Here is a 23429-nt window from a genome sequence, read left to right as displayed (position 1 = left end):
TAGTAATAGTTGTGGTAGTAGTAGTAGTAGTGGTAGTGGTTGTAGTAGTAGTGGTATTAGTAGTAGTAGTAGTAGTAGTAGTAGTGATAGGAGTGGTAGTGGTAGTGGTAGTGGTAGTGGTAGTGGTAGTAGTAGTATTACTGTGCCTGATAACTGCAGATTTAAAGGGACATTCCCAGTAAAATCACTCTGATGTTTGTTGGCTGCAGGTTTTCTGTTTCTCTTTCCTGATTAAGAACAGATTATTAATCTCAGCAGGACCTGATGACGGCCTCTGCACCCGGCCTGCGCGCCAGCGGTTTTCTAAGTGGGGTCTGGGGCCCCCAGGGGTCCATAAGGTTCTTCCCACGAGGTCCTCAGCAAAATAAGGAATTGCTTAATTAATTTCATTTAGTTTAATTGATTTAAATGCTTGGAGAAGAAACAAGAAATCTGACGTCGAAAGAATCTGAAAGAATTATATGATATTATATATTATTCATAAGTACAGCTATATACGTTTATAAGTATAATTTTCTTTTTTTTTCTCTCTTTTTTTTTGGCTGCTAATTTCCTGGTAATTTTCTTTGCTAATTGTTTACTGATGTTCCTAATGTTCTGGTAAATGAATGAGTGAATTAACTCAAGTATTTAGGAGCTAAACAATTTAACACTTTCAGAAAAAGTCTTGTTTCCCAGTAAGGGTCCAGGTGATGTGGGTCCGTGGCTCCATGCAGGTGAACCTGAGGGTCTGGATTAAAACTAAGAGCAGCGTTACAAACAGGAGAAAATGATCTGATGCTGCTCTTTTCACCAAAGCGTTTCATGAGGATGAGTCGTGGCTGTGTTTGTGTTGCAGGTACGCGCTCCACTTCCTGGTTCAGAGCGGACTCACCTACGGCATCATGATCCTGACCGGAGTCGAACACATGCACAAGTAGGTTCTCAGGAGGTCAGAGGTCAGCAGTGGAAGCCAAATAGAAGCCGTAAATAATCATCTGAAGATTAATTTGAGATGCAGCTCAGCTCTGTGTCGAGTTATTATGCTCAGTGGCTAGACCTGTGCAATTTAATGAGTAAAAGAAACAAACCAAAATATTTCTCAGAAAATATTTATTGAGTCTTTCAGTAAGAAATATTACAATCAAGATGAACTCTTGAGCCACAAATTATACAAGTAGTGTAAAAATAATGAAAAGCAGCAGCTGAGCAGCACATGTAAACACACCGAGTATTCAAAACAAAACTGAACAAAAGAATTTTCATTTGAAAGAGGAAATGCAAAAACCATTTAGTGTTTTACACTTAAAGTGGCAGCAAATTCATGATCAGATTGTATAATTAACAAGTTACAGCTTAGTAACTTGTTAATTATACTTAGTGAACTTAGTGAAGTTTCTACGACTGTGAAACCCAACCTGAGCCTCCCCATCAGTGTTGCTGCTGCTGCTGTTGTCTGTAAGGCACAATTATTTAACATTATTAGCCCTTTATTTATTTTCTGTGAGGACTTTAACAAGTGATTTTTATAATATTACAGGGATCTCATCTTCCGACTGACACAGAGGCGTTTTTGAGCCAGTAAAAACATCTCCTGATATTTATATTTCTCATGCTGGAGTTTGGGAACGTCTCTGTAAAGTGTGCCTGTGGTGTTAGGGTTAGAGCGTTATGATGGAAGTGTAAGAGTTAGTGTATATGAAGTGTAAGAAGTTGTTGCAGCAATTTTTATGTTGATATTTGTTACACAGATTTGGTGCAGATTTTAACCATTTTTGACCCGCCGGAGAAATAATAAAAAGTCAGAAATCCTCCAGAATCCCACATGAGGACACAGAGACCCTGAGGAACCCCACAGACACACTCAGGCTTTGATTTGGTGACAGAAACTTGCAGATTTTTGATTGGATGTTGAGTCTGGAGAGGCACGTCGCTCCTGTCCTGATGTAAGAATAAGAACAAAGGAAAACTTGGGTCATTTTTTACTCATTGACTCTTTGCTGGGAAAAGGTGATTAAAAAAACATTAGTAAAGAATCTGAAAATTATGAAAAAAAAACCTTGACTAGAGAACTGTTTCCTGCTGTGGCGCTGCCCCCGTGTCACCACACGGCGGCGCTCTGGCTCCATATCCAACCCACCAGGTGACACACCTGAGAGCTGCTGTCACACAGAAAAATCACCTAGTACCATCTGGTACATGATGTGTGTGTGTGTGTGTGTGTGTGTGTGTGTGTGTTTCAGGTACTGTCTGCTGGTGGCTCTCGGTTATCTGAGCTTCTGTCAGATCACACGAGTCTACGTGTTCGACTACGGCATGTACTCTGCTGACTTCACCGGGTAAACCTGCTGTGTGTGTGTGTGTGTGTGTGTGTGTGTGTGTGCGTGTGTGTGTGTGTGTATTCTGTGTATTGTAATCTTGGGAACTCGTTCAGAAACATTTAAAGGCAGAATGAGTCGGATTTTCCTCTAAAACAAAACTGATCCTCTCCATCATCACTGTGAGCCACTGGCTGTGTGTGTGTGTGTGTGTGTGTGTGTGTGTGTGTGTGTGTGTGTGTGCGTGTGTGTGGTGTGTGTGTGTGTGTGTGTGTGTCTGCAGAGACCCTGCCCTCTGCCTGGGTTTCCTTGTTTTGCTGAGCTCGGCACTCTTCTGGGCGTCGGCCTTTGGGCGGCAGGTGTGTCGCTCCCAGCCAATCACAGCGCAGCACTGTGACACATTGACAGCACCATGTCCAATAGGAAGCTGCGAAAATCATGTTAAAAAAAAAAAAAAAAAAAAAAAAAAAAAAGGCTGGCTTTCACTGAGGGAGAGGAGGATTTTTTTCCTAGGATGGTGACGATGGCATTCATTCCGTCAGCATCCTAGGAAAGGACAACTGGCTGTCGGGGGTTAGCTTGGCGAGGGAGGAGGAGCTAACTTTGAAACCGCGACCGATTTATAAAAAAAAAAAAAAAAAAAAAAAAAAATCCTTCTCATTCTGCCTGCAACACCAACTTCATTTCCTAGGATGGGTGACGATGGCTTTCATTCCGTCGCCATCCTAGGAAATGAAAACTGTAACCACGCCGTCAGGCTCGTGGCCCCGCCCACTTCCTTGGCTCCGCTGTCTGTCAGACGGAGGGGGCGGGGCCTGGGGAGGTGGTGGGGCGGAGTCTATCGGTGCTGTGGTGTGGCTCACGCTCCCTGTCGCCCCCTGCAGGCCCATGATGGTGATCACACAGAAAATCACCAGCCTGGCGTTTGAGATCCACGACGGTGAGTCAGCAAAAAAAAAGAATCAAAATGTATAATGTCTAAAGTCCTATACATAGTGTGTGTGTGTGTGTGTGTGTGTGTGTGTGTGTGTTCATATACACATACATATATGTTTACTGACAGAGAGAAAGATAGATATATATTCATTTTTGTGGAAACATGTCATGTAACAGTAATATTATTAATAATAATTATCTTTACATATAGCAGCTACAAAGCACTTTGACTGAAGACAGAAACTGATGTTTAATTCTCCAGATTTTTACATATTTATATTTTTACATATTTATATTTTTACATATTTATATTTTTACATATTTAATGATGACCTGTTAATATTTGTGTCATCCTGTAATCCACTGGAAGTTTCAGAATCACTTTATTTGTCTCTTTGGTTCTTCTCAGTTTTATTATTTTTTCGGTCTTTCACTCAGATCCCCGTCAGTTAAATGAAGGATAAATAAAAAAAAAATAGAAAATTAAAATAATAAGCAGTGAAAGACTGATTGAACTCCGACACAGAGGAATGAACAGAGATTAGAGATTAGAGATTAGAGATTAGCCTTGTGACTCTGTCCCTCCTGCAGGAATGGCCCGGAAAGAGGAGCATCTGACGCCCGGACAGAAGATCCTGGCCATCAGGTCCCATTCACCCCCTCATCAGGAGGCACAGCTCACATGAACACATGAACACATGAACACATGAGCTCATGAGCTCATGAAGACATGAACACATGAACACGTGAACACATTAACACGTGAACACATTAACACGTGAACACATTAACACATGAACACATAAACACATGAACATATTAACACATGAACACATGAACACATGAACATATTAACACATGAACACATAAACACATGAACATATTAACACATGAACATATTAACACATGAACACATGAACATATTAACATATAAACACATGAACACATGAACATATTAACACGAACACATTAACACATGAACACATTAACACATGAACATATGAAGCATTAACATATTAAGACATGAACACATGAACATATTAACACATGAACATATTAACACGAACACATTAACACATGAAGACATGAACACATGAACATATTAACACATGAACACATGAAGACATTAACATATTAACAGATGAAGACATGAACACATGAACATATTAACACATAACACATGAACACATGAACATATTAACACATGAACACATGAACATATTAACACATGAACACAGGCTGGAAAAGGGGATTTCACCCAAAATGTTGGAATGTCCCTTTAACAAGTCATAATGCTCTGTTTACAAACTTCATCTAACAGTTAAAGACCTTAAAGGGCCTCTGGGGTCTGCAATGTAACTGTGTGTGTGTGTGTGTCTCTCTGTGTGTGTCTCTGTGTGTGTGTGTGTGTGTGTGTGTGTCTCTGTGTGTGTGTGTGTGTGTGTGTGTGTGTGTGTGTGTGTGCAGGCGCATGCCCAGCCTGCTGGAGTATTTCAGCTACAGCTGTAACTTCATGGGGATCCTGGCCGGGCCGACCTGCTCCTATAACGACTACATCGCCTTCATCGAGGGCGGGGCCTGTCGCCATAGAGACCTGGAGCCCCACAGGAAGGCCAACGGGAAGCTGCGGCAGAGCGAGCCCTCGCCAAACGTACGTCACGTGGCCGTGGAGGGGCAGGTGAGGTGATGATGATGGTGACGATGGTGGTGATGAAGGTGTGTCCTCTCCCTGCAGACGGAGGTGGTGCGTAAGGTGTTCACCTGCTTCCTGTCCCTCATGGTCTTCCTGTCCGTCTGCAAAGTCTTCCCCGTCGAACGCAACGTGGACGACGACTTCATCGCCAACACGCCGCTGTACGCCCAGGTGGTCTACCTCTACCTGTCCATGCTGACCACGCGGCCCAAGTACTACTTCGTCTGGACCATGGGTGGGTGTCCGACCCCCAAACAGGAATAGTTAAAAGGGTCATCTTTGAGGAGCGTAGGCAGGCACTAGGCTCATAGGGTACAAGTAGCTCTGTGATAAAAGAGGGGGCAAGGCCATGAAGGGCTTTAAAAGTAATAAGTAACATTTTAAAATCAATCCTAAATTCAACTGGTAGCCAATGAAGGGTGGCAAGGACAGGTGTTATACGGTCTTGTCTTCTAGTGTTCGTTAAAAATCGTGCAGCCGAATTCTGAACAAGCTGGAGACGAGATATGGTCTTTTGACTGTCCTGCATACAGAGAATTACAATAATCCAGTCTAGAGGTAACAAATGCATGGATGACTTTTTCAAGATCTGCTTGAGAGAGGAAGGGCTTGACCTTAGCAATATTTCTTATTTGGAGGAAGCAGGACTGAACTGCTTTTGTAATTTGTTGCTCAAAGCACAGCTCTGAATCCAAAACGACACCCAAATTACGGGCAGAGTGTTTGAAATTTAAAGATAGTGAGCCTGGATTCTTTTTAAGATTGCTGGATTGGTTGGGGGGACCAAGTAAAATGAATTCAGTTTTAGATTCATTCAGCTGGAGGAAATTCTGAGACATCCAACATTTGATATCATAAAGACAGGAGAGAATTCTAGCACAGTCATCAGTGTTATTGCCAGTAAGCGGTAGATAAAGTTGCGTGTCATCGGCATAAAAATGAAAATTGATATGATGATTATTAATAATTTCACCTAGAGGAAGCATATACACTACTCACAAAAAGTTAGGGATATTCGGCGTCCGGGTGAAATTTCAGGATGAACCTAAAATGCATTCCAACCTTTACAGGTGAACTTAATGTGACCTTCTGTAAACTTTTGAATGCACATGTCCAGCTGTTCAGTGTTTCAGTACTTTTTGCACAAGTTGCTGTTTGCCGTTAAACAAGGAGTTTAACGGCAAAATTCACATCAGGTGTTTGATGCTCCAGCTCATGGAGGTCGTATCATTAGGGAACGGCTGCTGGAGACTGGGGTCCCTCAAATGGAGTGGCCTGCACTTTCTCAGACCTGAATCCCATAGAAAACCTATGGGATCAGCTGAGTGGCCGTGTAGAGGCTCGGAGCTCTGTACCCCAGAACCTCAATGTCCTGAGGGCCGCCCTTCAAGAAGAGTGGGATGCCATGCCTCAGCAGACAATAAGTCGACTTGTGAACAGCATGAGACGTCGCTGTCAAGCTGTAATTGATGCTCAAGGGCACATGACAAGTTATTGACACTGACATTTTTTGTTGTGGTATATCCACCACTGTTGTTGGCTTTTGTTTCAAGAAATTGTTTGAGATGAGGAAATCACCAGTGTATGCTTCTACTTAAATGCCCTACTTTCATGATATAATATCACTGTAGCGTGAACTTTTTACATTTTCCATAAATTTCACCCAAAAGCCAAATATCCCTAACTTTTTGTGAGTAGTGTATATGGAGAAGAGCAGAGGACCGAGAATTGACCCCTGGGGAACACCAGATAAGGAAGGAGCTACGGATGAGGAGAAATCTCCCATCGCCACCGCAAAGGATCTGTTAGAAAGATACGAGTGAAACCATGCAAGGGCGGTATCTTTAATGCCGACATGATTTTCCAAACGGCTTAAAAGGATTTCATGGTCGACAGTATCAAATGCAGAACTTAAATCTCGTAGAATTAGGATTGAGCAGGCCCCAGAATCAGCAGCAATAGGTCATTTGTAACTTTAATAAGAGCTGTTTCTGTGCTATGATGTGTGCGAAATCCGGATTGATATTTCTCAAAGATACTACAGTTGTTCATATGAGTGATAAGTTGAGATGCAACGCACTTTTCTAGAATTTTAGATAAAAAAGGTAAGTTTGAAATTGGCCTAAAATTGTTTAGATCAGAGGGGTCAAGGGTGGGTTTCTTTAAAAGAGGACGGACGATGGCTTTCTTGAAGCCTAGTGGGAAGGAGCCAGTAGTTAGTGAACAGTTAATAATCATCAAAATTTGAGGGCTGACTGTCTGAAGTACCTCTTTGAGAAATCCCGGTGCCTCGCTGCTCAGCTTCACTGTCCTGTTAAGTGATTTTTTTTGGATCAGACACTGAGACCAGCACAACAATGACAAGATGAGCACAGACTCAATACAAGATTTAGAAAAAAGGGTCACGAGGGTCCGATCCACCTGGAACAAGGACCGTTTCCTGGGGCAACAGAGGTTTTGTTCCTCACCGACACCGCCGCCCACCACATCAGAGTCACAGCAGAGAGCCGCGGCGTCTCGTTTACACGACTCTTCCCACCGCCCGCCTTTGGCATTAACTGAGATCCAGTTCACTTTATGCAAACACTTTATTTTTTTACCAGCCTGATCTAAAGAAACGTCCCCGTCCCATTCACAGCCGCTCAGTCCACAAGAGACCGAACCAGAGGAAGTGACAGAGGTGTCAGTGTACACTAAATTAAACTGACTAATTCAATTCAGTTTTTTACATCAGATTAATTTTACTCCCTCCAAGCGACATGGCTTTAATCCCAATCTCTCATCCCTTTCAGTAAAGGCTTTCAGTAAACGACAAAGTTTTTGTCAATGGATGCTGAGATTTTTGCTGAGTTTGGGAAAACCTCTCAGCGTCTGATCTCACACGTCGTCATTCATTCAAGCTTCCAGAAACCAGCCACTGCCAAAAAGCTGTGTTGAAGCTGGAGTCAGATTTCCTGCTGGATTGTGTCTGTCAAGTGAAAAACTGCAAACCTGAAGGGAAAAGATAAACCTACTCACTCAGGAAAAAGAGATTTTACTATTAAACTGAGAATCTGCCGTCTGACGGCCTGACAGCATCACGTCTCTGATTACAGAGGAAACAGGCCGTCTGCTGTGTTGTGCTTAAAGCTCATCTCTCTCTCTGTCTCCAGTTTATTTTGGACACTTCATGTTAATAATGTCCCCTCTCTCCTGTCTGTCTCTGCTCGCCGTGTGTCCTCCCCTCAGCCGACGCCATCAACAACGCCGCCGGCTTCGGCTTCAACGGCTACAACAGCGACGGCTCGCCGCGCTGGGACCTGATCTCCAACCTCAGGATCCTGGACATCGAGGTGAGACGGACTAAACGGATGAAACGGATAATGAGCCGGGCTCAGTCCGGACCGGCTGCTGTGGCTTTCCATGTTGTGATGATGATGATGATGATGATGATGATGATCCTCCTGGTCTCCTTGCAGTTTGCCACCAGCTTCAAGGTTTTCCTCGACAACTGGAACATCCAGACGGCGCACTGGCTCAAAAGGTACGGCCGGCGATGGAGAGCAGGGCTGAGGACCTGCTGCCGCCGCGGCCCCGAGGCTGCAGGCCGTCACTCCAACCACAAAGCCCACCAGAGGACAGGTGACCAGAGAACTCACCTGGTGGAGTTTCTGGTTGGAATGAAAACCTGCAGCCTCTCGGCCTCAGTGGCAGCAGTTTGACACGTGATTGAAAGGATTGAATCCATTATTCCTTCAGTTAAAGTTGTTGAAATTTCATGAATCAGTAGATTACAGCATTCTGCAAATTGAAATGTTTAAAGCTCATAAAAAACTTTACCAATCAATATTCAGAAAAGATTTGAAAAAAAGAGAGAGCAAGTAGAACTTAAAAGGAACAGAGATCTTTTAAAAACCAAGAGTCAGAACTAAACCGATGGAACGCTGCGTTTCTGCGACAGGAATCAGTTTCTGGAACAATCTGAACGCAGAAACCAAAGGATCCAAGTTCAAAGTTACATTCTTCTTTCTGCTCCCTTTCATTGAAGTTTTGGGAATGTTGTGTTTAGAGAGTATTGTTTTTTTGTTTTGTTTTTCAATGTATGAAATAAAATTGGAAAAAAAAAAAAAAAAAAAAAAAAGGAATGCTCCAACGTTTTGGGCAAAATCCCCCTCTCCCCGACTTCCCCAGACGGAGACCAGATGTTGGACACCATTTCCACCTCTGGACGTCCGGTGGCTCAGGTCCTGTGCGGAGCATTTCCGTGATCCATGATCCTCTGTGTGAATCAAACAGCTTCAGAGCTGCTGGAGGGTTTATTTCTCCACTCGGACAGAGCTAGGCTAACGATTCCCATAGACTTCAAGTCTTTATGCTAAGCTAACACGGTCTGGCTGAGTTGGAAAAGGGGGGATTTTGCCCAAAACGTCGGAGTATTCCTGTAATATCAGTCACTCTGGAAACCTCGGTGATGTGAAATGCACCTTTTTAGTGCCTTGCATCCACATGAACCAGTGAGCACATAAACCTGCACAGAGCTCTTTCAGAGGTTCATGTGTTTGTTTCCTTAATGCAAAATAAGCTGGAGAAACAGCTTTTCTGTTCAGAGTTTTGTGTCTAACAGCAGAGAGACGCATGAGGACGCGTTAAAGAGACGTGAGCAGGAAACTAAACGGACTAAAATCCACTCCCTCTGCAGACTGCATCCTTATTCCCAAAATGTGTCTTACAGATTATGTGCTCACTTAATTACATGTATTATATTACATCACATTATATTAATAGAAATGTGTTTTAGCTTCAGTAAACAAGGTTCCCTGTCCCGTCTCAGCTGGAGGACGGCCAGCAGGACTGACGGGTGCAGGTCCACTGGCAGACACCGCCACCTGCTGGTGGAAAGCCCAGGCAGCACCGCTGAGTGTGCAGCTGCCCACACGCCACACCGCCTCTGTGAAACTTACCTGAAAGTGCAGGTCCAAAATAACACATTGATTATTAAATCTCATTAATATCAAATCTAATATACGGCATCAGAGACAGAGAGTTGTCCCAGGCCTAAACCTCACCTGCAGCTTAATCAGTAAAGCAAGGCATCATCACAGCCGGGGTTGGGGGTCAAATTCCCATGGAAGTGTCCAAAATACATAAAACAATACACACTCATGTAGAAATGCTTTATTAAATATTAGAAAAAAACATTTCTGTTATGAAAATCTGCAGCGTGTCAAAGATAAAGGCCTGCAGGACGGGTTCGTGTGTACATGCACTTCTTCCTCCTGCTTCTGAAGTTCCTTTTGCAAGGCACTAAACCCGCTCACTCAGTGGAGGCTGCTCTGCAGGAGAGGCACAGCACAGCCAGCACATCTACAGTGTTGTGACTGATGTTAGGAGACTTCTGTCTAAAATCAGTGCACATGTCCTTAGCTTTCTGTACATTCAGTTGAATAAAGGCATTGTCTTATTATTTCTTTACTAAATCATTTTTTATTTCTATGTTTTTATTTATTTTTATTTCTATTTCTATTTTTATTTATTTTTAATTATTTATTAAAATTTTTTATTTCAATTTTTATTTTTATTTTTGTTTTTGTTTCTATTTCTATTTTTTTTCATTTATTAAATCATTTTTTATTTTGTTTTTTTATTTTGTTGTTTCTCCCACGTTTTTCTCAACATTTTCAGCTCGAAAAATTGAGATGCTGCACAGACAAACGTGACTGACCTGCTGTTCACATCCAGTGTTTGAATAAATCAGGTGAACTGAACCTTTAATGAGCCCTGAAGCAGAAACACTGAAGAAAAGCATCCCATGACCAGACACATGCAGCGTTTTGATTGGCCCAGAGTGTGAAGGTGTGATGTCAGCTGTGAGGTCACCTGTGAGGTCAGCTGTGTGTGTGTGTGTGTGTGTGTGTGTGTGTGTGTGTGTGTGTGTCCTGTTGACAGGGTGTGTTACGAGCGCTGCCCCTACAACCCCACAGCGGCCACCTTCATCCTGTCGGCCATGTGGCACGGAGCCTATCCAGGCTACTACCTCACCTTCCTCACCGGCATCATCATCACACTGGCGGCACGAGCGGTGAGACACACACACGCGCACACACACACACACACACACACCATATTCAGCCCGTTAAGCTTCTCTCCTCCCCCCCTCAGGTCAGACACAACGTGCGGCCATATTTCCTGGGGTCGCCGGCCCACAAACTGCTGTATGACATCATCACGTGGGCGGCCACGCAGATCGCCGTCTGCTACACGGTGGTGCCGTTCGTGCTGCTGTCGGTCGGCCCGTCGCTCAAGTTCTACAGGTCAGTGGAAACCACCGGACGCAGGCGACACGAGGACACACGTCTAATCTCCGTGGTTTTAACATCACAGAGCATAAAGAGCCTCCAGGCCGACGGCTGCATCCTCTCTGCTGCTGCCTCTCCCTCACCTGGAGGGTTTCTGTCATTACAGGCACATTAGAAATGCAACTGTTTTCATATCAGGATCATTATTAGTATCAATCAATCAATCAAACTTTATTTATAGAGCAGCTTTCATACAACAGGAGCAGCCCAAAGTGCTTTACATAAAAACAGTACAACAGACACAAGAGGTAATTCCCTTCTCCCACACACACACACACACACACACACACACAAATTTAAGAACACTGAGGAAACGCTCTCCTCCACTCACCACTGTGAAGTGAGGAAACACCAGAGAGAAGATAATCGATAATGTGGAGATATAAGACGACTATATAGATTAAAATTCAGTAAATATCTAGAAAATAAAAGTAATAAAATAAATAAAATTCAGTTAAAGACCAGACTAAAAAGGTAAAAATAATCAAATAAAAAAAATTGATTAAAAAACAGTCTAAAAAGGTAAAATCAATCAATCAATAAATAATAAAATAAATAAAATTCAATTAAAAAACACAGTCTAAAAAGGTAAAATAAATACATAAATAATAAAATAAATAAAATTCAGTTAAGAACCAGACTAAAAGGTTAAAAATAATAAATAAATAAAATTTAGTAAAATAAAATGCAGTTAAAAGACAGACTAAAAAGGTAGGTGTTGAGTTTGCTTTTAGTAGTAGTATTAATATTTTGAAGTAAAGTCAACTTCAGCTTCAACCTTACTGTGTCCCCGTAGGTAAGTGGAACACAAGACATAAACCACACATTCTCCTGTATACTCTGTAAATAGGGATGAGAATGTCCCAGCAGCAGAGGATTGCACAGTCCCCTTTAAAACAGCATTTAACCTCTAAAGTTCATGAATGAATTAAAACCTCACCGACATGAGAGGAGGAAAACAAACCTCTGTCAGGTTCATAAATAAATTAAAAACCTCATCGCACATAAGAAGAGGAAGACAAACCTTCATTCAGCGCTAGAACACTAAAACGATAAAACAATAAAAGCGCTAAAAGACCAGGCTGCTCTCCAGAATGGATGTAGTCAATATTAATAAACAGTAATAAATAATGCACCAGCTTTGGTACCACGAGGAAGATGAACAGAGTCGCTGTGGTTTTTCCTGCTGATCAGTTTGTTTGTTAATCAGAAAGGAGAGTTTGTAATTTACTTGCTCTGTAGTGTGTCCCTGAAGGTAACGTTTCCTATTCATGTTAACATCTCTGATTAGTGCCTTTTTTCACCTGATGTTACCAAACCAGTGGAGAACGGAGAGGGTCAGGACAGATTCAGTACAGGATCTGTAAAAAAGCATCATGAGGGACAGTCTCCTCAGGCAGGACGGGCGTTGCTGACCCTTTTTTGCACAAAGCTCCAGCGTGGCGTGAGACTTTGAGCTTGTTGTCAACTACAATCCCCAGATATTTGTAGTTTTGAACAACATCTACTGTCTGTCCCTTGATTACAGTGTTGTGACTGATGTTAGGAGACTTATGTCTGAAATCAACACACATGTCCTTAGTTTTCTGTACATTCAGTTGAAGAAAGGCATTGTCTTATTATTATTTATTTATTAAATATTTTTTTTATTTCTATTTTTTTATTATTTTATTTTTCATTTTTATTTCTATTTCTATTATTTATTTATTTTTATTCATTTATTAAGTATTTTTTATTTTATTTTATTTTACTTTTTTTATTTATATTTTATTATTTATTATTTATTTATTATTTATCTTTTATTTCTTATTTTTATCTATTTCCATTTGTTTTTTTTTTGTTTTTGTTTTTGTTTTGTTTTTTAAATTAAGGCATTGTCTTATTTTGTTTATTAAATGTTTTTTTTATTTCTATTTTTTATTTACTTTTATTTTTTATTTTTTATTTCTATTTCTGTTTTCTAGATATTTTTATTAGCTTATTAATTTTTTTTAAATTAAGGCATTGTCTTATTATTATTTATTTATTAAATATTGTTTTATTTTTCATTTATTTTTATTTATATTTTTTATTTCTATTTCTATTTTTATTTATTTTTATTTATTTATGAAATAATTTTCTATTTAAAATTTTTATTTTGGTATTTCCAGCAGCTGACTGGACACTTTCTTCTTCTTCTTGTCTTTCCTTGTCCTCCTCTCATGCGGCCCCCCCTCCCGTCCTCTCTGCAGGTCTTGGTATTTCAGCCTCCACATCGGCTGCATCCTGCTGGCCGTGGCGCTGCCGGTCAAACCGCGACACCTGCGTCTCAAGGAGCAGCAGAAGAGCCTCCAGCGCCACCTGGAGGCCACAGACAGCAACTGCAACCAGAAGGCCAAAACCACATGAGGTGGGGGACGGAGACGGAGCAGGAGACAGAGCCGTCCAGCTGGTTTCCATCGGCGTGCGGGGACGGAGGAGGAGGAGGGGAGCGGCTCGGGGAGCGGACGCACCGGACACCCGGCCGCCGGCGGGACGGACACACGGCGCCCGACAGGGACGACGGGAAGGAGGACGGACACTGAGAGAGCAGCGCTGGACGTGACATCATGAACACCTGACTGACACCGGCAGCAGAAGTGACTCAGCAAGGGGAATGAATGAGTGAATGAGCAGGTGAATGGATGATGATGATGATGATTACTGAACAAACGGAAATGCAAGCATGAGTGAGTGAACTGAGGAAACGAATACGAACGCATGAGTGATTGAATCAGCTGAGCATGAATGAATGAGGATGATAAATAATAAACAAGTGAATGAACCAATGAATGAGTGAGTGAGTTAGCAAGCAACTAAATGACTGAGCAACCAAATGAGGACATGAATGAATGAATGAGCTCATGAAGGAATGAGTGACTGAGACGAATGAGAAAGTGAGTGAGTGAACACAGTAATGAAGGAGTATTTGATGAAGTGAGTGAGTGAGTGAGTGAGTGAGTGAGTGAATGGATGAGCAGGCCAGTGGGTCGCTCCTCTTGTCAGTATGAACTTCCTCCTCAGTGTTTATTACCGTTGATTTCTGGGAAAGTGCCAGCGGTTTTCCGGCTCGGCGGCCTCGGCTCAGACTTCCCGCCGAGCGCCGACGCCCCGTTTCCATTCGTAGACGTCGATTTTTCTGTCATTTTCCTGTTCGCCGTTGTTGTGGTCGATGTGAGTCCAGCAGCAGAGACTCGAGCCGAGCGGAAACGAGTCTGGAGCGCCGGCACCTCCGAGGGTCATGTGATCGTTCATCTCTGATCTGATTTGTTGTCATTTTCCAGACTTCTGTGGGAGAAATAAACAGAGTTTTCCTAAATCCTTCAAGCCTGTATGACCTTTGGATGTTTGCATGTGAAAAAAAAAAACATCTTAGCTTCAGGTCTTCAACACATTAAAGGGTTAAAAGGTTAAAAGGCTGAGAGCACAATAACACTAAAGCCTGTTCAGAGAGCAGCAGAGGGACCAGGAAAGGAGGGATGAGAGGAAAGAGGGGAGGAGGTGGAGCTCGGGACACATGATGAACTCCTCCGGCCACAAAAATGCACATGTGGTGTTGGCGAGGACGTCCCATCACAGGAGCCACACCCCGAGCCACAAAGCAGCCACAGAGTCTTTATGTCTTCATGTTTTTACGTCCTCTTCCTCTCCTCGAGCTGCTGCTGGAGTTCAGGCCCCACATTCACTAAACATCTTAAGGCTGAAAGCGGCTCCTGAGTTGCCGATTTAGGAGAAACTCTGAAAAATAATGGGTGTGTCAGTCCGCCTCTAACCTGTGTCGTAACTGCGTCAATATTTCTGAAGCATTAAATGATACTGAGCTTTTTAAAAGGTACCTTCATGTCAGCCCTGCTCCACATTTCCCCTTAATGAGATCCTTCCTCTGATGCACAGGTTGTGCCAGCAGGAGGCGCTGTTCCTGCATCCAGTTTGGCTTTCTCTTCCGTTTGGAGGCACAGCGTCAGATGTTTTATCAGCCAGGTCACTGTAGGATCCACATGATACCTGACAGGCTGCTTATGTACATATTTTCTAATTGTTTAACGAGATGCAGATGCATAAGAGGCTGAACATGAGCCTGACTGGTGATTCATGTTTAATCAGAGAAGGACACATGTTTTATTTTCAGATCTTTATTTAAATATTCAGAGAGCAGCATAACTCCTCTGTCTGCAGTATTTCTGAGATCAGATCACTCACAGAGACCCACTCCCTCTCAACCAATCACTGCAGGCAGAGCAAGTCCACCTGTTCCTGAATCATGACATCACCCATAGCAACGGGCTCGGCCCCGCCCCTTTCTCTGAGCTGAGGAGTTTCCTAAGGGTGTTTCTCAGTACCGAGTTTGCCAAGTTCAGACTTGTGAGCTTTGAAGATGGGACTTGTTGAGGTCGACTCGGAAGAACAGACTTGGAGGACAGACTTGGAGGACAGACTTGGAGGACAGACTTGGAGGACAGATTTGGAGGACAGACTTGGAGAACAGATTTGGAGGACAGATTTGGAGAACAGACTTGGAGAACAGACTTGGAGGACAGACTTGGAGAACAGACTTGGAGGACAGACTTGGAGGACAGATTTGGAGGACAGACTTGGAGAACAGACTTGGAGAACAGACTTGGAGAACAGACTTGGAGGACAGACTTGGAGAACAGACTTGGAGGACAGACTTGGAGAACAGACTTGGAGAACAGACTTGGAGGACAGATTTGGAGGACAGACTTGGAGAACAGACTTGGAGGACAGACTTGGTCGTTCTGCAGCTGAACAGCAGCACCTTGATGACTCACCATCTCAACTGTCTGGGCAAAATTTAATATAAGCAGATCTCCTGTCGTGTTTATAATAAAACAGAAAAATAATATAAAAATAATATAAACACGACTCTGCCTCGCATCCTCGCTAAAAGGGGCGGAGCAAGAACACATCCAGGAATATGGACCGAACTTGGTCAGATGGGAACTTTGAACTGGAACAGGACTGATGACATTTCACAAGAACACAAGAACAGACAAGAACTCAAGAACACAAGTACAGACAAGAACTCAAGTACAGACAAGAACTCAAGAACACAAGTACAGACAAGAACTCAAGTACAGACAAGAACACAAGAACACAAGTACAGACAAGAACAGAAGAACAGACAAGAACAGAAGAACAGACAAGAACACAAGTACAGACAAGAACACAAGTACAGACAAGAACAGACAAGAACAGAAGAACAGACAAGGACACAAGAACACAAGAACACAAGTACAGACAAGAACACAAGAACAGACAAGAACAGACAAGGACACAAGAACACAAGTACAGACAAGAACACAAGTACAGACAAGAACACAAGTACAGACAAGAACAGACAAGAACAGAAGAACAGACAAGGACACAAGAACACAAGAACACAAATACAGACAAGAACACAAGTACAGACAAGAACAGACAAGAACAGAAGAACAGACAAGGACACAAGAACACAAGAACACAAGTACAGACAAGAACACAAGAACAGACAAGGACACAAGAACACAAGAACACAAGTACAGACAAGAACACAAGAACAGACAAGAACACAAGAACAGACAAGAACAGACAAGGACACAAGAACACAAGTACAGACAAGAACACAAGAAAACGGTACAGACAAGAACACAAGTACAGACAAGAACAGACAAGAACACAAGAACAGACAAGAACACAACTACACAAGTACAGACAAGAACACAAGAACACATGTACAGACAAGAACACAAGAAAACGGTACAGACAAGAACACAAGTACAGACAAGAACACAAGTACAGACAAGAACACAAGTACAGACAAGAACAGACAAAAACACAAGAACAGACAAGAACACAAGAGCAGACAAGAACACAAGTACAGACAAGAACACAAGTACAGACAAGAACATAAGTACAGACAAGAACACAAGTACAGACAAGAACACAAGAACACAAGTACAGACAAGAACACAAGAACACAAGTACAGACAAGAACACAAGTACAGACAAGAACACAAGAACACAAGTACAGACAAGAAAACAAGAACAGACAAGTACACAAGAACACAAGAACAGACAAGAACACAAGTACAGACAAGTACACAAGAACACAAGAACAGACAAGAACACAAGTACAGACAAGAACAGAAGAACACAAGTACAGACAAGAACACAAGAACACAAGAACAGACAAGAACACAAGTACAGACAAGTACACAAGAACACAAGAACAGACAAGAACACAAGTACAGACAAGTACACAAGAACACAAGAACAGACAAGAACACAAGTACAGACAAGAACAGAAGAACACAAGAACAGACAAGAACACAAGAACACAAGAACAGACAAGAACACAAGAACACAAGAACAGACAAGAACACAAGAACAGACAAGAACACAAGTACAGACAAGAACAGAAGAACACAAGAACAGACAAGAACACAAGAACACAAGTACAGACAAGTACACAAGTACAGACAAGAACACAAGAACACAAGTACAGACAAGTACACAAGAACACAAGTACAGACAAGAACAGAAGAACACAAGAACACAAGAACACAAGTACAGACAAGAACACCAGAACACAAGAACAGACAAGAACGTGAATTGAGAAGTGCCCTCAGTTGGTCTCAGCAGCTTCTCAGAGGAAGCTCTCAGGAGGTTTCAGAGACATTTCAGAGACATTTCAGAGACATTTCAGAGAACCCTTAGAGGTGAGATGAGATGTTTTTGTGAATACGGACTCAGATTAGTTTGATCTGTTGGACTGAGACTCTCTGAAGTCCCAGCGCCAAAGTGACAAAACCACATTTATAACAACAGAAACAGCTGCAGCTTGTCTTTAACCACCAGAGGGTTTTCAGAGTTGGGTCACGAGACGCAGAAAACCCCAAAATACAGAAATTCCAGCAGGTGTTTGTGGGAAAGCAGCCGTGTTTGTACTTCCTGTCAGAACCAGGATCTAGTTCACCAAAACTGACCAGAAAACTAAAACTAAGTGTGGAAAAAAAAATGATTTAACTGAAAAACTAGACTTTAGAAAATTCAAGGCGGAGTTGATGGAGGTGTGTAGCACAAAGCATTATGGGTAGTTGAGTGTTAACAATTCCAGAAATACCATCAAGATCTCACCAACTACTGCGATTTCCTCTCCGCTTTTTGAGTTTTATTTTAAAGTCATGAAGGTGAAGCTCCAGGGCGTTCCCCTGCTCTTTAGCTCTTTAGCTCTTTAGCTCTTTAGCGACGTTAGTGCCAAAACATCAGCAGCAAAAACATGTTGGACAAATGCCCTGTGGGTTAGAAACATGCAAGATGACATTAATTAAAAAATATATATTATTATTATTATTATTATTATTTATTTTTGGGAATACAAACCTGAATCAGACAGAGCAGCTTTTACTGACATGAAACAACAATCATGTGACTTCTGAAGCCACTTCACTCACTCTGCACCCGAAACAGCAGCTGAATGAATGAATGAGTGAACGAATGAATGAATGAATGAATGAGTGAATGAATGTATGAGTGAATGAATGTATGTATGATCTTTATTGTGGTGCAAACTGTGAACTGAACACGAGCTCCTGCTTCACAAAGCAATTAAAAAAGGTCATATCTGTGTTTTTATCAAACCACGATTAAAAAAAGAAAAATAAAATAATGATCATGATAATCGCTGATGTCACGTTGTGGGCGGGGTCAGCGTGAGGTCACGTTTCCTGGGCTGCAGTTGCAGGAGAGGAGGAGGTTTATTCAGTTTATTGAGGCTGTCTGAGTTCACACAACCACCTTTAACTGCGGCAAAGCATTCTGGGAAATGTAGTCCTGTAGACAGCATCACGGCGTCACGGCTGGTTTTTAAACAGAAACACGGAGCAGAGTTTCCCTTTAAAGGCAGCCGGATCACAGCTGGACCGCCTGCTGCTCTTTACACTTTGAGCCCCAATAAAATGATAATGCAGCAGACCAACACACACACACACACACACACACACGTGCAGAGCTGAACACACCCTGTAACCATGGCGACCCTCAGAGATATGCTGTGCTTTAAAGCAGACAGGAGGAGGATCGTCACGTGCAGGAAGTCAAAACCTCCACGTGCTCTGATTGGTCCGAGAAACCACAGCAGTGCGTTTGGCTGAAATGAGACTAAAACCTCTAGAGGCTGCATTGACTGAAACAAACGATAATTCAGACTAAAATGTAATTAATGTGCATTTTCATCAAAATAGTGAGACTGAAAGAGTGCAGGTGCTGTGTTTGCTCTGGCTGCTGAAGCAAAGCCTCGGGCCGTCAGGTGAGCAGCTAACCTGGTCGAGCCTCAGTAAGACGCTCGCTGACATGAGCCGAGCTGTGTGCCTGTTTCCTGACTGATCCTCCAGTCAAACAGGCGGTAAAGTCCCTGGTTTCGTCTCAGCTTCATTATTGTTCTGTGATTTGGTCAAGAGACAAACTCCAGCTGGTCTCGGCTGCTCGTCCACAGCGAGCACACTCACGGCCGCACGCCGCTCCCTCCGGGCTGAACAACGCTTTATAAATCATCTGTTGTCTTTTTTCAATTTATTTGCATCACAGTGACGCCCAAAAACATGCACTCAGTGATGAACCGTGTTAATGACACAGTCCTGCTGCCAGACAGGCCACACTCTGCACCAAAACCAGCACCATGAGGAGATCGGTGATGCACAGAGCCTGCCAGGCTTCAACGAGCAAACAGCTTCAGAAAACCAGCTGACAGCATTAACCCTGTGTGGGCAGGAGCAGCAGGTGCAGCAGGTGCAGCAGGTGCAGCCGAGGCCTCGGGATCGATCAGGTAGAGCTGCGTCTGTCCTTTCAGGTGGATCGCTCAGGACAGGTGATCACCTGGGCCTCATCTGCCGGGCTCAGGCTTCTCTCTGGGTTTTGTTTGCAGATCCTGAGTGTGTGATCTAACTGCACTGTGTTCATTAACTCATGAGATGGAGCTCTGAGGGTAAGTAGTGTGAGGACGCTGGAGATGTTTGATCGTATGTTTGTTTGTTGTGTTTTATACGTGGACAGCAGGAGGAGTAGCTGCCACCCTGGTAGCCACCAAAGGGGATCCGTCTGCACGATAAACAATAAACTAAATAAAAACCAGCTGGCAGAGTGACCGCCGGCTCCTCAGGCTGCTGTGTGTGACTGTGTGTGTGTGTGTGTGTGTGGCTGTTCAGTGTGGGAGGCAGCAGGCAGACAAAAACATGTGGGCGTGATTAGAGAGCAGCCTGTCTGTCTGCCTGTCTGTCTGCCTGCGGCCACAGACATGTTATTGTCAGCAGGCCGGCGCCCCCCGGGGGAGCGGTGGTGGTTTGGCCGGGCCTTTAAACAGCCACCGTGTCCCGCTCCAGCAGCTCCAGCCAGTGCATGTTAATATCCAGAATCACAGCATGCACAGCGGTAAACAAACAAACAAACAAACAACTAATAATGACGAGATAGATAGATAGATAGATAGATAGATAGATAGATAGATGTACTTTATTAATCCCAAACTGGGAAATTCTTGTGTTACAGCAGCAATGGAAACATAAAATAAAATTTAAATAGAATAAATAAAAAATTAAAATAGAATAAATGTAAAATTTAAATAGAATAAATATAAAATTTAAATAGAATAAATAAATATATGTAGTTACAATGTCGGTGATGTTGCATGTGATCATAAACAAGCAGGACAAGACATCAGCACATTTACTGAATATATAAATTCTCACATCCACTGGCCTTCGCTGTTCTATACTGTCATTTTGATTTAATGTTGTTTTCATTTTTTGCTTTTTGTGGTTGCATGTCTGATCATTTTGTTTTTGTTTTTGTTTTCATGGCAGGTCACTGGTTTTGTTCCATATGTGGAGTTACTTTACTGTATTTACTGATCTTCACATTGGGCTGGTGCAGTGTGCTTTTTAATTACTGCTTGTTTTTATTGTTGCTGTTTTTGCTTGGAGCCCAGAGGAAGATTAGCGACCGCTTTCTGGAAGCTGATGGGGATCCAAAATAAATAAATAAACAAATAAAAATAAAATAAAATAAATAACGAATACAAGAAATCAGTACATATACCAAATATATTAATACCTCTACAAACTGGCAAATGCAATACATCAGTACATATATGCATTACAGAACCTATAGCATCACATCACAGACAGGTAGCTACAAAAAATAATATTAAATAATAATATATAAATAATAATAATAATAATAAAACAGTAATAATCATAATGTATGTGATGTTGCATGCAATCACACACAGCACACACACCCAGCATATAAATATTCATACACATTGGCAGATACAACATTAAACATATATCGCAGTCTCCCACGGCTGTAAAAACAACAACAACAACAACAAATTGCATCATGATGTGCGCATCAAAAAGGCTTTTATTTTGTAACGAATAACCGGAAAAGCTTTTCTCTCACTCTTTGACTCACCTCTAGAAACGTCCTCTCTTTTACTATTTTATTATTTTATCTTTGCACTCTCAACCGTTTATGTACATTTTAATCTACAGTTTGGAATTTTTGTTTGTTTATTTATTCATTTTCTCGTTTATTTCCTTGTTTATTTTCTGTTTTTTCACGTCATACCCTTTTTTTTTTTTTTTTTTTTTTTTTTTTTTTTTTTTTACTATTTTTATTTTACTATTTTGACTTTTATCTATTTATTATTGGTCTTAATCATCCTGTCTGTGCTGTTTGCTCGTTGCAAACTGATTGATTGATTTCTTTTATTTCTTTTTAATTTTTTAATTATTATTTTCGGAGGGGTTTGAGTGGGAGTGGTTTTATTGTTTTACTGTGTGAAGCGCTTTGGTATGAAAAGTGCCATATAAATACATGAATAAATGTGTATATTGGTATAAAAACATAAAGTGTGTGTGTGTGTTTGTTGGCAGCGGTGACCGGAAGTGGCGCGTGCGTGTTGTTTTGGCGGCTTGACGGCGGCGCGAGGGCTCGTTCTCCGCTCCAAGATGGCTGCTGTCGCCTGGGATGGAGAGTGAGCCGAGGCTGGCATCCGAGCAGAGGACGACGAACCGCGGATAGAAAACCCCGGAGAGACGACGCAGAAGCCCGCAGCGAGCACCGCCGGCGCCTCGACAACCGAATTCAAGTTTCTTGTGAAGGTAAAGCCGCTCCTCTCCGCCTGAGCTCGGCAGCATCCTCCGCCGGCACGGATTGACCTCTCCGGGCTGGGTTTGATTGACAGCTGGTTGTCCCGTCGGCCCGTCGGTCCCTGCGGGGAAACACGGTATTAAACCCGGTCTGTGTGTTACTGACGGCGGCTGTGGCGGTGAGGACGCAGCCGGTGTGTTTAGCGGAGCCTCTCGGGGGGTTTTCTGTGTTTTGTTGGGCGGATGAGCGGCGGCGGAGCCCGGAGCCATCAGCTGATCCTGCGGACCCTCAGGCTCATCACGGCCCGGTGCCGCTGGTTCTGCTGGTTCCGCTGGTTCCTCTGGTTCTGCTGGGAACACGACGGGAACACGGCTCATACCGGACAGCCTGGGCTTAATATGTCACTAATGTGTTCTGTGTTGATAATATGAGATATAATAACGGAGATAGTGTGTGTTGCAGCCAGGGCGCCGCCTCGCTGCTCTGAATGCGAAGCGGCTGCGGTGCAGGGCCGGAGCTAGCGGGGGCCCGGACCCTGAAAACAGGCCATGCCACCCCACAGCAGGCCCCCCTCTGCCACCCCCCCCTAGGCCCACCCAGATTGACAGCTTGCCCACCCTATCAGATTCAAGACCCAAAAAATAACTAACTAAATAAATAAATGTTTTAATGTCCTTTTTCCGACGTTTATTTTATGCTCGTTTACAAATATGCAAACAGGAAATTGCATGCCAAAATTTATTACATTTATTTATTATAATTTATACATGTCTATCTAAAAAAAAAAAATAAACAAAATGAAATAACAGGCCCATCCAGAATTTTTTAGGCCCACCCATTAGCCATGTTCTGTATCCGCCACTGGCTTGGACACTAATAAAAAAAAAATGTAAATGTTGTCGCTGAAACTCTGCTGTCCGGGTGCCAGTGAATGTGTCATTAAATTGCAGTGTTAATTTTTCTGTGTGGATCTGAGCAGCAACAGAAGCAGAACCACAT

General features: G+C 42.7%; 2 protein-coding genes across 2 annotated transcripts in view; both read left to right on the top strand.

The window, feature by feature from the left end:
- LOC115356451 (membrane-bound O-acyltransferase domain-containing protein 2-like) overlaps window positions 1–14601 on the top strand; it is a 35142-nt gene extending 20541 nt beyond the window's left edge. Inside the window, exons 3-13 of the mRNA XM_030047621.1 lie at window positions 839–916; window positions 2223–2318; window positions 3182–3237; window positions 3825–3879; window positions 4701–4884; window positions 4969–5161; window positions 8155–8258; window positions 8385–8449; window positions 10852–10984; window positions 11065–11216; window positions 13493–14601. Coding sequence (XP_029903481.1) covers window positions 839–916; window positions 2223–2318; window positions 3182–3237; window positions 3825–3879; window positions 4701–4884; window positions 4969–5161; window positions 8155–8258; window positions 8385–8449; window positions 10852–10984; window positions 11065–11216; window positions 13493–13649 — 1273 coding nt within the window. The 3' untranslated portion in view covers window positions 13650–14601. The remainder of the gene's footprint in view (window positions 1–838; window positions 917–2222; window positions 2319–3181; window positions 3238–3824; window positions 3880–4700; window positions 4885–4968; window positions 5162–8154; window positions 8259–8384; window positions 8450–10851; window positions 10985–11064; window positions 11217–13492) is intronic.
- A 7655-nt stretch (window positions 14602–22256) lies between these two features.
- The window catches only part of LOC115356567 (kinase D-interacting substrate of 220 kDa B-like), a 47078-nt gene continuing 45905 nt past the window's right edge, over window positions 22257–23429 (top strand). Inside the window, exon 1 of the mRNA XM_030047782.1 lies at window positions 22257–22441. The gene's annotated coding sequence lies outside the window, so the exon portion shown is untranslated. The remainder of the gene's footprint in view (window positions 22442–23429) is intronic.

Source organism: Myripristis murdjan, chromosome 24, assembly GCF_902150065.1.
Source record: "Myripristis murdjan chromosome 24, fMyrMur1.1, whole genome shotgun sequence".
In the NCBI taxonomy this organism is placed as follows: domain Eukaryota; kingdom Metazoa; phylum Chordata; class Actinopteri; order Holocentriformes; family Holocentridae; genus Myripristis; species Myripristis murdjan.
The sequence above is the reverse complement of the archived record's forward strand: the minus strand, read 5'-3'. Positions and strand labels throughout refer to the sequence as shown.